We start from the raw sequence: 14,577 nt of genomic DNA on the forward strand, positions 1-14,577 counted from the left end.
TCAGGGGGTGTATACAAGGGGGCAGGAATCACCAGGGTGTCTTGGAATTCTGCCTACTTATAAGTGCCTTCCCTGTCACCAGCATGTATTCTGGTGTTACATTCAAGTGTAACACCTTGAACGCTTCCTGCTAACCCTAAAGGGCCTTGAGGGGAGAGGGGCAGCCTATTCACCAACCAGTTTGGAGCATTTTCCTATGAGTACAGTCATATATATTCCCATAGAAGAGTATACAAATATCTCCATATGAGACATAAGCACACCCTCCTCCATTCCTCTTCCTCCAACCTCATCCCATGTTTCAAAGCTCAGGGAATGTACATTTTGATCCAGCATATCTGAGAGAGAAAGTAGGAAATTGATAGAGATGTTTGTGATCACAGATAGGGAGACTGAGTCTGAAAAATCACTCCCAGCCCAGTGATCTCTCCAGGAAGCCCTGCTGACCCCCAAGCAAGGCTCTTATCAAGTTGCTGTGGCCCCGACTCCTGACATTCCAGACCACGCCGTGATCTCTCCAGGAAAACCACCAAGTTTTCCTCCCTATGGGTGCGTGATGTTTGACCTTCTTAATCCAGAGGTCCATCTAAATGGATGTCAGATTCACTAATGCATCATCTGAAATACAACTTCCTTTGATTTTGCCTCTTTTGAGTCTTTCTCCACTTGTGTTTTCCTATCAAAGGGATTAAACCACTTTGCTGGACTTGAAGCTCTGTCTTTTCCAAAAGCTTTCTTCATGTCTCAGCACAGCTTCCCATTCGCAGACACAGGAGAGGGTGGAAGAAGAGCAGTAACAGGCTTGATGAGGCTTGATAGGATTTGCTCAAGTCAGTGCCTTTCCCTGCGTCCTGCAGAGAGTAGCTAGGATGTTCGGCTTGCCTGGGCCAGCCACGGCGTTCCTCGCTGTCTGTCCTCTACAGACAGTTCTGTAAAAACCCTAGCTTCAAAGAGGAAATGCTTGAATATCAACAATGGGAGGGCTGGCTCTGCGTTTATCTTCTTCACTGCTTTATGTCCAGCTCCTAGCACAGGGGCTCCGCTACAGTAGTTCCTCAATTAATGTGTGCTTAATGAGTGCATAATTAATAGAACGGATCTCAAAAACCTGATTAAAGAATTTCATCTCCATTGTCCCTGAAAATCCTTTTGACTTGATAGGCACACAACACTGGAAGCCAGGGTTTCAAGGATGGGGATTTTACTTACCCTTAAAAGAAATCTGAACAGTAGAGGCTCCATGCCAGTCAGCCCAATGCTTGCCCTGCAAATTGCCCTCTGGGCCTTTAGCTCCTTGTCTTAGATATTCTCTACCTCTCTTTCTTCATCTTTAAAATGGAATTAATGGGATATTGCATTAAAATTCAATTTGAGGAGAGATTATGAATACGTATGTTTATTTTATTTATATTTATGTTTGTATCATGTATTCCTTCCAAGAATCCCTACAATTGGCTCCCAGGGCTGGAGGGGCAGAGAATATTATCTGGGATTTATAGCAGAGTAAACTGAGCAAAGAAAGTTAAGTTTGTTTTTCTTTGGACCACAAAGCAGGTTGTTGGACACTGCATTAGAATCCAAATGTTACCCTGGGTTGAGCAAGGAATGACTTCTGCAGATGATTCCAGTGCACTGGAATGCATCCCAATATCAAATCAAAAGTAAACCACCTTTGCCTATCTGCCGGATGCAAAAAGTTCTCCTATCTGGGCTGAAGTCTCCTAGAAAACATTTTCCCATTTCTAGTACAGCACAAAGCCTTCGCCTGCAAGAATCTATGCAAGTTGTTTAAAAATAAAGAAGGAAACAGTGCAGAAAATCAGCAGCAAGCTGTTTTCCCCAAAGAGCTGAGCACAGGAGGATGTGAGCTCCCATGTGCCCCAGCCGATGACTCATTCCTGTGGGCACTGTGCCTGCCCTGCCCAACCTCAGTGGCTCAGGGAGTCCGCAGCAGCACCCCCATTGGAACCCTATCTTGGTTCCAGCAGCTGGGGTGTCCAGAATACACGGGGCCTTGGGACAGCAGCATTTTCCACCATCTCCGAGCGTCTGTGATCAGGTTTTCAGGATGAAGTCTCCCACTTAAGGCAGAGCAAATTCCTGCTTGGGATTCTGCAAAGATAGCCCCAAGCATTTTCCTCCTTGTCTCATTTATCTTTGTTAACTGCCACACGAAGGAGCAGGAAGCAGGTGGCCCTATGCAGAGTGGGAAATGGCCAATGGATATGTGGGACAAATAGCCCTTCAGATGACCTTTCAATATGATGTTTTAAAGGTTACTTTAAAATTGCTATAACCACTCAGGCAGCACAGGAAAAGGCCTGCCAGGGTCATCTGACTTCCCGGGACAGCTGGAATCTACCTTGGTTTGCCATTAGGCAGTCGGCTCCATGGTTGACAGACCTTTCTCCAGGTTATTCCACTGGGGACACAGCTTCCTGGTATTCTGCCTGGTGGAACCTGCAGCTGGAGTCACCCTCAGAATGGTGGCAGGGGAATTCCTGCAAGGGACTACCCAAACCATCCCCAAATGGGGTCAGTTGAGATTCCAAAGAAGAAAGCACCAGGTTCCAAAGCACTTATGAGGGGAACTTACATGTAGAGCGCTGCAGTGGTCCTCATGATGGACAGCAAGAAAAGAGATGCTCTGTTTAGGTACGTCTGCAGCAAGGGCTCTGGGTTATGGAGTTACTTGGCCTAAAGTTGGGCTAATTCCTACATGTTTAGCAACATGTTTGATCTTTCAGTATTTCAGGTGACAACCTAAACAGGGTTTCAGCGCCAGGGAATGTTTCCAGGGCTCAGGTCTGCAGGAAAAGACATGCAGCTGGCCAGGTGGCAGAGCAGTCTAGGCATTCTGTGTTCCTTGATCAGGACAGATAAGTAAGTGGTGGTTCCTGGGGGACCCTATACCTGGGAAGGAGGGTACCTGCGAATTCAGGGAAAGCTTGCTTATAAAGAGGAAGAAGGGTTGAAGGATAGTACCCCTAAGGTGACGTTTCCCAGGGCTGGAAGCTCATAGAACTTTCTGGAGGGAGCAGGTCATCAGCCTTAGCATGAGCCATGGAGCATCAGTGTCTGCTGGCCATTGTGTGCTGAGTGCTATGGGTCAGGCCTCGGGCTGCAGCCAGATAAACTTAGACCCAGAACCTCACTTGGCCACATGCTACATGAGCTTCATTCTTCTCTTCTGAAAAATGGGGGGATAATAATAGTATTTATCTAACCATGTTGTGAGGATTAAATCAGCTAATGGATAGAAATGTCCTAGTGCAGTGCCTGGCTTCTGAGTGCTCAGAAATGTAGTCTGTTATTGTTAATTAAAGAGGTCTTTCCTAATTGCATGAGAGTCTTAAAGCATGTCAAACGGGTTTTGAGGGAAATATCCGACACCTGTACTGCAGGCGTCTGGGTATCTCTTGGGGGTGTGGCAGGTACCCCCCAAACACGTTATGCCCTTTGAAGAGCCTTGGGGTCATTAACATCCTGTCCATTTCAATTTCTTAGAGGACAGGGAATCAAATTTTCTAATGGCGAGCCTACACAGCAATTTGTCATTTTAATAAGTGCTCAGATGGCCGCAGACTTCACACTCAGATGGTAGGAGTGACCAATCGACAAATCAGACACGTGCCGCCTCTTCCTTTCTGTCTGCTGCTAAAAGGCCTCAAGATAAATGGAGACAATAAGGAATGAAAGAAACAGCACAGGCTCGGGCCAGATGAGCAGGAATCCAAATATCAGCTCTGCCTAATATTTGGTGGCCTGGGGGTCACTTAACCTCTTTGGAACCCCATTTTCTTATCCATTCAATTATTCAATAAGTACTTTTTGAATACATCTATGTGCCAGGCTATGTTCTAAGTGCTTGGAACATCACATAACAAAACGAACACACACTTATGCCCCTGTGGAGCTTACCATCTGATGGTGGGAGAGAGACGATTTGAATTAAGCCTGATTCATAAGCAAACAATATGTTGTTTATATAGTGGGAATTCCAATATCTAATGCCAGTGAGTTGCTGTGGTGATAATAAGCGACAATCCACATGGAATGCATGGGACATAGTACATTTAATAAACTGTTGTGATTATTCTTTTTAAAATTGCTCCCACATTTCTCAAACCCTTTTAACACTTAATGTGTACTTTGCACCTAGGTGTTGTTTATGTATTCATTCAACAAACAGCTATCGAGCATCTGTTATGTGCTAGACTCTGTACTAGGCACCAGGGATACAAAAGAACCCTGTAAGAGAGTGAGGCCCCTGCCCTTGACGATTTTACACCCCGACCCCTGGATCCAGAGGAGAAGCCTGGGAGAGCCCCGGGGCGGGAGTGGCCTTTGATCTTGTGTTCTAGTGAGTCAGAACAGCCCACTTCCCTGATGATGTCTTTTTTAACTCAAAGCATCCCAGCTATGGCTGGTGATTCTAGGAATGCCATGAACCAGGACATGGAGATTGGAGTCACTCCATGGGACCCCAAGAGGATTCCCAAACAGGCCCGCGAATACGTCCCCATTGCCACAGACCGCACGCGCCTGCTGGCCGAGGGCAAGAAGCCGCGCCAGCGCTACATGGAGAAGAGCGGCAAGTGCAACGTGCACCACGGCAATGTCCAGGAGACCTACCGGTACCTGAGTGACCTCTTCACCACCCTGGTGGACCTCAAGTGGCGTTTCAACCTGCTCGTCTTCACCATGGTTTACACCGTCACCTGGCTGTTCTTCGGCTTCATTTGGTGGCTCATTGCTTACATCCGGGGTGACCTGGACCATGTTGGTGACCAAGAGTGGATTCCTTGTGTTGAAAACCTCAGTGGCTTCGTGTCCGCTTTCCTGTTCTCCATTGAGACCGAAACAACCATTGGGTATGGCTTCCGAGTCATCACAGAGAAGTGTCCGGAGGGGATTATACTCCTCTTGGTTCAGGCCATCCTGGGCTCCATCGTCAATGCCTTCATGGTGGGGTGCATGTTTGTCAAGATCAGCCAGCCCAAGAAGAGAGCTGAGACTCTCATGTTTTCCAACAATGCGGTCATCTCCATGCGGGACGAGAAGCTGTGCCTCATGTTCCGGGTGGGTGACCTCCGCAACTCCCACATCGTAGAGGCCTCCATCCGAGCCAAGCTCATCAAGTCCCGGCAGACCAAAGAGGGGGAGTTCATCCCCCTGAACCAGACCGACATCAACGTGGGCTTCGACACGGGCGACGACCGCCTCTTCCTGGTGTCTCCTCTGATCATCTCCCACGAGATCAACGAGAAGAGCCCTTTCTGGGAGATGTCTCAGGCTCAGCTGCATCAGGAGGAGTTCGAAGTTGTGGTCATTCTAGAAGGGATGGTGGAAGCCACAGGTAAGGTGCTTTGTCCTCCTTAGCCACAAATGGCCCTACTTACACTTCAGACTTAGACCACTGTGACTCAAGAAGATGCAGGTCTGTGCCTGAGAGTCCTGGGGTGGCACAGGCAACACGTTCAATCCCTAAATTGTGGTTTGAGTGGTACTGCTACTCAAGATGGAGTAATAGCAACAGCTAACACTGACAGGAGCCTCCCAACTTTCAGGCACTGTCCTAAACCATAAACATCTATCATTTGGCCAAATGTCCTCGCATGCCTTATAAGATAGTGGGGTTTTTTGTGGTGGTGTTGTTGTTGTTTTGTTTGCTTGCTTGTTTGTTTTTGAGATAGGGTCTTGCTCTGTCACCCAGGCTAGAGTGCAGTGGCCCGATCTCGGCTCACTGCAACCTCCACCTCCCAGATTCAAGCAATTCTCCTGCCTCAGCCTCTGGAGTAGCTGGGATTACAGGTGCCCGCCACCGCGCCCAGCTAATTTTTGTATTTTTAGTACAGACAGGGTTTCACCATGTTGGCCAGGCTGGTGTTGAACTCCTGACCTTGTGATCCACCTGTCTTGGCCTCCCAAAGTGCTGGGATTACACGTGTGAGCCACAGTGCCCAGCTGAGATAGTTTTTATTAAGGTACAAATAAAGAAACAGGGACACAGACAGGCTAAATTATTTGCCCAAGAGCAAGCACTTTTGAGTGATAGCGCCAGGGTGGAAATTGAGGCAGGGGACCCCAGAGCCAGCACTTGTTTCCAACAGGCCAAACTGCCCCTTCTTGGAACAAGTGTTCTACCCAGAAGAGCTTGCTGCTCAGATAGCTCTGGTAATCACAGGGCGAAACAAAGGCGAACTGGTTTCTTTACAGTGGACTAGTGGACTTCTCGCTCTCCTTACCCACTGAGTCTCATCACTGGGAAAGGAGAGGATGCAGAATTTCCTAAACTCGAAAGGGTTCTCACCAATCCTTTACTTGGAAAGAACTTTGCTGCAGGGGAGGGGCTCTTTTGGCTGGGCCCCCTCTGGAGCAGCCAGCCCTCAGCGTTGTTGCAGAAGGTTGGCTTAGTGAACCCAGGGCAGGCAAGGCTCCTTTCTTACAAAAAAAAAACACCAATGCATCCATACTGAGGCATCAACAACCACATATGCCCAAGAAAATGCCCTTTTTGTGGCCAGCATGGCACCTCCCTGCTCAGCTACTGACTCACCGGCAGCTGGTAACCAAGGACCCCCCGATTCCTCAGCCACTCAGCCACGGCAGACCTCTGTGAGGTGGCTCCAGGGATCCCAAGGCCTGGGACCGCCTGAGCTCTGGCTGAGAATCCTAGTCCCCACCCCACCCCCAGCAAAATCCGACATCCTGCGTATTTCGTTTCTTCCTCGTGCCTTCCTTTCTCTCTCTCTCTCTCTCTCTCTCTCTCTCTCTGTCCCTCTCTCCCTTTCTTTCCAACCAGGTACAATGAGCAGCTGGTCAGGCCCTAAGGATGGCTTCTAGAAACTCAATCACACTCAGAATTATGCATGTCTATTTTTCTAATTCTTGCAAACAACAGTGTAGAGCTGGCTTCAGTCTCATTTTACAGATGTCGAAGCTGAACCTCAAAAGCATTATGTAGACAGTGAGTGCGCATATTCAGCTCTTCCACTTACAAATCTGGAGCTTCTCTCACCACTCTGCCCCCCTGAAATACTAGGGGCCTGTCAGAAAGATGGCCAAGCACACCTTTCAGACCCCAGGAAGCTGGCTGCCGGGCAGGGGACTCAGACCCAGACTCCACAAGCCTTCCCATTTTGAAGTCGGTGGAACCAGGAGAGGGCAATGACAGGCTCCAGGGACTGGTGCCACAGAGGGCTGCTCAGCCATCTGCTGGGGGCTGGAGCCTGGCAGGCAGCATATGGTGGCAGGTGGGCAGCCCCCGGGGCCAAGGACAGTCAGGACGCAGGAAGCTTTTCCCTGCAGAGCTAGGGGCTTGCAGGTCACCCTGTCCTTGGCTCTAGGGTCAGAATCAGGACCCAGGCTGCATTTCAGGGTGAGAGCTCCACACTGGAGTCACAAAAAAGGGATTGGGTGAGAGACATGGGGACAAATCATAGCATGCCTGACCACTCCCCAAGGCCGCCCTCACTCGCCAGCCACACAGCGGGGAGAGCGCCCACAGGCTCATAGTGGAGGGAACCAGTGCTATCCGCCCTGCTACACCCCCAGCCATGCCTCCCTCGAAGTCAGGGGCCCACCGTTCACTTGTCCTCACGGTTTGTCCTCCTTCCCCTCCTACAACCTGGGCTATGCTTGCTCTGTCCCAGAAACTGTAGGGGAGATCCAGGGAGATAGGGCAGGAGACCCCGGCCCACATCTGTCCTGGATGTGGGTGGCTTGGTTGTCAGGCACATGCAGCCAGGTGTGGGCTGGGAATCCATGCCTCGGCTTGAGTAGCACAACTCTGCTGTATCCTGCCTGAGCGGGTCTGAGCCAGCTGCTTACCCTGTCAGCAGAGTGAGGAAAATCGATCTCCTAGGGCTGTTGGGAGGATTCAAGATGAAAAGGAGCACCCTGTGCTGAGCACTATACCTGACACCTGGAGAATCCTTTCCAGAGGCATCGAGCAGTGACAGGGACACAGCAGGATCTCTAGCTACAGGGCAGCTGCTACCACACCCCATGAGCAGCAGGAGGCGCCCAAAGGGGAAAGGTCCTGCCCACACCTTTCCCAAGGCCCTGGGAGCCTGCAGACATCTGGCATAGTCTAGGCTGCTCAGGGCCCAGTTTGGGCCTCTCTGCCAAGGCTGTGGGGACAACAAGGGTGAGGACTGAAGGGAGAGGCCCGGCCCAGGCAGGCATCCCTGAGAGCAGAGGGCAGGCTGTGGGCCCACCTGTGTGGGTGCGCTGGGGCTGAGAAGCAGCCTTGGACCTGGGTCTGGTTTGTATGAGCCCCTCCCAGAGAAAACTCAAAGTGGGAGCCGGAGATGGTTGCCTTCAGCACCCAACCAGCACAGTTAATGCCTTCCTTGGCCAGAAGATTAAATATCAGAAAGTTGCTTTCCTGTGACCCTAAGCACAGAGGCCTCCTCATTCATAAACAAAGCTGCTCTCCTCTCTGGAGAGAAAGCAACACCTAAAAATAGCACAGGCATGGCACAGGCTGAGTAGACGGGAAGCGAGGCATTGGAGCAGCCTCAAATCAAGAAGTCAAGCTCTGTGTGTGCGTCTGCTCCTCTTCCTGTGTGTATGTGAGTGTAGAGCCCTCTCTCCTTATGTGTCTACCCAAAACAATCCCCATATGTTCCAAATGCCTGTCAGCTTCTCCGTGTTCATTCACGCTGAATTTATCTTTGCTCTCTCCTGCCTTTTTCCCATCTCAATCTTCTAGACCTGAATGCTGTTTTCAGGAACCAAGTCCCTGCCTTCAACTATTCCAACATCTATTCACTCCAATCTCTAGGAAATGACTTTCAGAATCTTGCATGTTGGTTTCTAATTTTCTGCCACCACCATGCCTTGAACTCCTCCAGGGCAAGGATGTGTCGTATTCAGCTTTACATCTCCACTGTGCTTAGCACAAAGCAGATGTTCATGAAATGGTTGATGAATGATTGAATGGATGAAGGAATGCATGAATGTATGGATGATTGGGTGGATGGATGATTGGATGGATGGGTGATTGGGTAGATGAGTGGATGGATGGATGGATGGGTGATAGGATAGATGGATAGATAATTGGAAGGATAGATGAATAAATAATTGGGTGGATAGATGGATGATGAATGATTGGATGGATGGATGGATGATTGGGTGGATGGACGGATGGATGATTGGATGGATGGATGGATGGATGGATGGATGGATGGATGGATAGATGATTGGATGGATGGATGGATTGATGGATGGATGGATGGCTATATCTTTGCCCTTTCCTGCCTTTTTTTCCATATCTGGATGGATGGATGGATGGATGGATGGATGGATGGATGGATGGATGGATGGATGGATAGATAGATGATTGGATGGATGGATGGATGGATGGATGGATGGATGGATGGATGGATGGATGGATGAATGGATGGATGGATGATTGCATCATAATGCATGTAACTTCTGTTTTCCCAGGCATGACCTGCCAAGCCCGGAGCTCCTACATGGATACAGAGGTGCTCTGGGGCCACCGATTCACACCAGTCCTCACTTTGGAAAAGGGCTTTTATGAGGTGGACTACAACACCTTCCACGACACCTATGAGACCAACACACCCAGCTGCTGTGCCAAGGAGCTGGCAGAAATGAAGCGGGAAGGCCGGCTCCTCCAGTACCTCCCCAGTCCCCCGCTGCTAGGTGGCTGTGCTGAGGCAGGGCTGGATGCAGAGGCTGAGCAGAATGAAGACAATGAGCCCAAGAGGCTAGGTGGGTCCAGGGAGGCCAGGGGCTCGGTGTGAGGGCTGCAGCCTCCCTAAGACCTCCTGTCACTGGCTTCAGTGAGCACAGGCACTGCAGAGCCTGGGACCAGGGGAGGGGAATAGTTGAGTGTGCTGTTTGGGGGCTCAGAAGCCATAAGGCTGTGGGGAGGAACCATATACCCAGCCCCCACAGCTCCCAGCACAGGGCCTCCCTGAGCCAGTGGCATCCTTCCTGGGCCCCCCATGGCAGTGCTGCCTCTTGTGGGTGCTGGCTAAGGGCCAGGCCAGGATGAGTTTCCCCATGGTGAATGTTACAAGGTGGCATCTGTTCTCTCCCTGCCCTGGGTCACTTCCTTTTTTGGGTCTCACAGACCCTCCAGGGGCTAACATCTAGAGAGAGCCATCACCTTGTCCTCTCATTCCTTCCACCATGAGGCTTGCCGTGGATTCAGAGAGGAGCCTTACCTGATGGGAGCTCAAACCTCTAGTCTGGGATGAGCTCACAGAGCCCTCATGGGTTAAGGTCCATCCGTGTCACATAGGCAATTCCTTTTAAATCAGATACTGATGACCCATTACTGAGAGCTACAAAGCATACAGCCCTTGGTGTTCTCCGCTACTATCTGCCAAGTGTGTGCTTTTCCTCTGCTGTGTTCTGTGTGTCCAATGTAACCTACTGGAGAACCGATCTCATTAGAGTGACTCTTAGAAGGTGGCCTGGGACTAGACAGCCCCTCTGAGCACAAGCATAGTGGAATCAGCAGCTTCCTGGCCTACTCCCAATCACACTGTGCCCTGCACCTCCCACCAAGGGGAACCCCAGCAGCTGGGGCTTTTCTAGTGCTTTTTGGCCCAAGAATCTCAGAGTGCTTCTAATCATCACAGTAGTTTTTTGTTTTGTTTTGTTTTTTTCACAATCTTGGCGAGCCTGTGGTGTGACCTGGGGAGAAAGCTGAGTGTCAAGGGGCACGATGAGCCAGTTGGCCCTGAAACAGGAATGGGGCAAAGAAAAAGGAGAGCCAGGAGCATTTAAAAATCAGCATCTGGGCAGGGTGCGATGGCTTACACCTGGAATCCCAGCACTTTGGGAGGGCAAGTCAGGCATATCATGAGGTCAGGAGATCGAGACCATCCCAGCTAACACAGTGAAACCCCGTCTCTACTAAACAAATATAAAAAATTAGCCGGGTGTGGTGGCGGCGCCTGTAGTCCCAGCTACTCAGGAGGCTGAGGCAGGAGAATGGTGTGAACCTGGGAGGCGGAGCTTGCAGTGAGCCGAGATTGTGCCACCGCATGCCAGCCTGGGCGACAGACTCCATCAAAAAAAAAAAAAATCAGCATCTGCCCCAATTGTGGCTGAGACACTCTGCCACAGGGCTCAGCACCTTTGCCATCAAGGCAGATGACGGGATGTGAATCAAAAGTGAGAGGTGACTGCAGTGGCAGCTTCACCATCAAGCTCAGCCTGGACCAAGCTCCCAGCCCGGTGCTGCAAAGCCCCTGGGCCTCCCTCTGCAGGCAGAGCTACAACCGGGAGGGCTGGGCAGGGAGGGCAGGGAGGATGCCCTGGGAAGGCGAAGGGAGTGGCTGCCCCTCCCAGGCTGGAAACAACAGGGCAAGGCGGTCAGCAGGAGAATTCAGGGACACGGTGAGTGTTAAGAGAAAAAGAGTAGAGAAGAGCCTGAAAATCACCAACCTCCGGGGTTTTCTGCTCTGGAGGCCCAGTAAGAGCAAGGGTGGAGGGGGGCAGATTGTCAGGTCCCGGAATGCGTGTTGACACACACAGGCTTCAGGTTAGCTGGCCTGACGGGAGAGAGTGCCAATGTTCCCAGGCCACAGAATTACGGAGGCCTCACCCAGTTTTCACAGCTCTCAACTGGCCTTTGAGAATGGAAGCCTTTTCCTGCCCTGGTTATGGCACTTCTTCCCGGGAGAGAAGCAGAGCCACAGAGAGGTAGGAAGTTGAGGCAGAGCAAAGGGAAGGCTTCAGAGCTCAGGCCCGGTTCATCTCAGATGCGTTTTCTAGGCCTGGGGCTGGAAGGGAGTGGGCCAGCCTGGGATGGGAACTGCCTCTGTGGTCTGCGCACTCCCAGGAGGGGCTCCCAAAGCTTTGCTCCTGGGCTGGATCTTGAGAGGTGCGCAGGGTGCCATGGCTAAATGAGGTCTTCCCACCAGTGGCAGGGCGTGGAGTTGTGGTCCCAGGCATCCGTCTTGGGGAAGCAGGCCTTGGAGGGAATGGGGAATGGGCTGGCACCCCACTTAGGGGAAGCAGACGGTGCCCCAGCATGGGAGCTGCATGCCCCCAGGAGTCTCAGACAGGCAGCTCATCACCAAGGCTGGGTGCCTTTTGGCGGAGCTACAGCTGGAACCCTCTGGCTGAGGCCAGCACTCCCCCGGGGCTCCCTGGACCCCAGGGTTACTAACAGCAAAACCATTCCACACCCCCTTGCTGGATCTAAGCCTATCTTAGGACCAGTCAGTGCCCCCAGGTTAGAGCCCATGGGGGTCAACTAAGCAAGGGAGGGGAGGTGAAGGCGAAGCCGGCCTTGCACCCAGACAGTGGCCTGGCTCCTCCCCACACCTGCCTTCATTTATGACTGAAACATCACCCAACTGACCAAGGGAGCCACTCTCCATTTCTCTCATTCCACCAGGGCCCTCCGTGAGCCAGGACCAGGTCACATCTCTCAGCCAAGTCTAGAAGCTCTGGGTAGAGGAGAGGAAGTGTGCAGAGGGTCCTTAGCCAAAACTCCCTGCCTGGCCCGAGCCTGGGCATAGTGGGATTAGTGCAACACTGCCCCAGTGTGCCCCCTCTGCCTTCTACCATGCCAATTTAAAAGCAAGAAGACCCCCTTCACATCCCGAGGAAGTCTCCTTCCTGGTGACCAGTCGAAGCAATGAAAGTTTGAAAAGTTCTTCATTTTCTAGAAGTTCTTGAATAAACATGGACTTACTAAATGCAGAGTCTGATGATGGACAGAGTTTCAAGGGGTCACTATCAAAATATTTAATTTATTTATTTATGTAGAGATAGGGTCTTGCTCTGTTGCCGAGGCTGGAGTGCAGTGGTACAACCTCAGCTCACTGCAAATTCTGCCACCTCCCTGGATCAAGCGATTCTCATGCTTCAACCTCCCGAGTAAGTGGGATTCAGGCATGAGCCACCACGCCCAGCCATTTTCAAAACATTGCTCCCTCATACGAACCACTCAGAGGCCACAGCCCTTGGTTCTGTGAAGGCTCTGAGCCCACGCCATCACATCTGATGGACCCCAGAAGGCTGACCCCGCTTTAAGATGGGGTTGTGCACTGGTCATTGCCACAGTCTTGAGTATCTCCAAAATCCCAAAGTGATAGATATTTCACTTTCAGATGCTGAAAGTTTGGAGAGCTGGTTTCTTGCCTTAATTGAAGCTCTCTGAGAATGTCCCCTGTAGGGAGAAGCCTCCAGGAACTCAGAAGAGAACCATTCCCACTTGTTTTCCTTGCTCCACCAATCTGATGCCTGACAGATGTCACCACTGCCTAAAGGATCCTGTCCCCAGGCCAGGGCAGAATGAGCATTGCCCGTGACTCTCCCCTTCAGACTTCCCTCCCACCGGCCTCCTGTGTAGTCAGAGAGCCCACCGCCCATCGCCTCCTGCTTCTGCTTTGAGGTTGAGGTCCTGGCCTGAGCAGTTACCTTGCTGGAGGAGAAGAGCCCCTGCCATCTGGGGAGCACTGTCCCTGCTCGTGATCTATAACAGTGGGGCGTCTTTTTCACACCCCTTATCTCATGGCTTGCCTTCCAGCCCCCATCGATCCTATGCCTCATGTGAGGTGAGCCCCAGAGAAACTTAAATTGCTTGTACTGAAGTTGCCAAAAACCAAAGTTGCCCACTGTCTTTTAACTGAAACACCTCTGCCCGTGCATCATGGAGCACGTGTTAGGTGCCCGCCCTGGGTCAGGCACTTGATTCTCAAAACACTGCCAAGAAGCTCTTACCAACGTGACAGTTGAGGCTCAGAGAGGTTCATGAGCTTGCTTAAGGCTACGGGTAGTAATAAGAGGCATGGCCTTGGTGCCAAGCGCCTCCCAAACAAACAGCAGGGGCCGTGATCCTGCCTAAACTCTCGCATCCACGGCACCTCTCTGGACCCAGGCAACAGAGATAAGGAGAGCCCTGGCTCTTGGGATGGCGTCGTGCCGATTCACCTGCTGTGCCGCAGAGCCCCGGCTTTCACCCAGGATGTGCCCCTGTGGCAGGATAATTGAGAAACAACCTTTTTCTGATTCCCAGAGAACTAATGAGCTGCAAAAAGAGATTAGACAGGGAAGAATTGCTTTTGGGGAGAAGCCACTTACTCGGCTCGCCTTGGTTTTCGCTAACAATGTCTCCTTAAACTGCTGTCAAATCTTTTTCTCCCTGTGTAGGATTCATCAATCTTCATATGAAAAAGAACACCACTGCACTGCTAAACATTCACACAATAAAATGGACTTGACCTTGCAGAACTCTTTCTCATTTTAAACAGACGGCCACTAGTTGCCCATGTAAACTCATTGCCAGTTGTAGAAACCTTGTCCTTCTTGGTTTTGTTAGCCTAAAAATGTAGTATCAACATCTAGACCACTGGTTTTGAGGTGGGAGAATGGGCAAAGGTGGGGAGGAGACAGCCAGATAGGGGCAGCTGCACCAGGTGTCTGGAGGCAGAGCTGGGGGCAGATGCGGAGGGTGCGGGCAGCAAGGGTTCTCACACTAAGTCATTCATGCCACCCCCAAATAACTTCTGTACATTCTTTAATGTCAAATATTCAGAACCCACATTACCTATGTAATGAGTAATTTTAAAAATA

The 14,577-nt window shown here is 51.0% G+C and overlaps 1 protein-coding gene across 2 annotated transcripts in view; it reads left to right on the plus strand.

Annotated features, from left to right (window-relative positions):
• The window catches only part of KCNJ5 (potassium inwardly rectifying channel subfamily J member 5), a 30,434-nt gene extending 16,202 nt beyond the window's left edge, over positions 1–14,232 (plus strand). Inside the window, exons 2-3 of one of the 2 annotated variants that reach the window (XM_001113260.5) lie at positions 4,413–5,359; positions 9,457–14,232. In XM_001113260.5, coding sequence (XP_001113260.3) covers positions 4,423–5,359; positions 9,457–9,779 — 1,260 coding nt within the window. In that variant the 5' untranslated portion in view covers positions 4,413–4,422 and the 3' untranslated portion in view covers positions 9,780–14,232. Of the gene's footprint in view, positions 1–4,392; positions 5,360–9,456 lie in introns of those variants that run through there. The other variant, XM_077964650.1, reaches the window with a different exon arrangement.
• The last annotated feature ends 345 nt before the right edge of the window (positions 14,233–14,577 follow it).

Source organism: Macaca mulatta, chromosome 14, assembly GCF_049350105.2.
Source record: "Macaca mulatta isolate MMU2019108-1 chromosome 14, T2T-MMU8v2.0, whole genome shotgun sequence".
NCBI lineage: Eukaryota > Metazoa > Chordata > Mammalia > Primates > Cercopithecidae > Macaca > Macaca mulatta.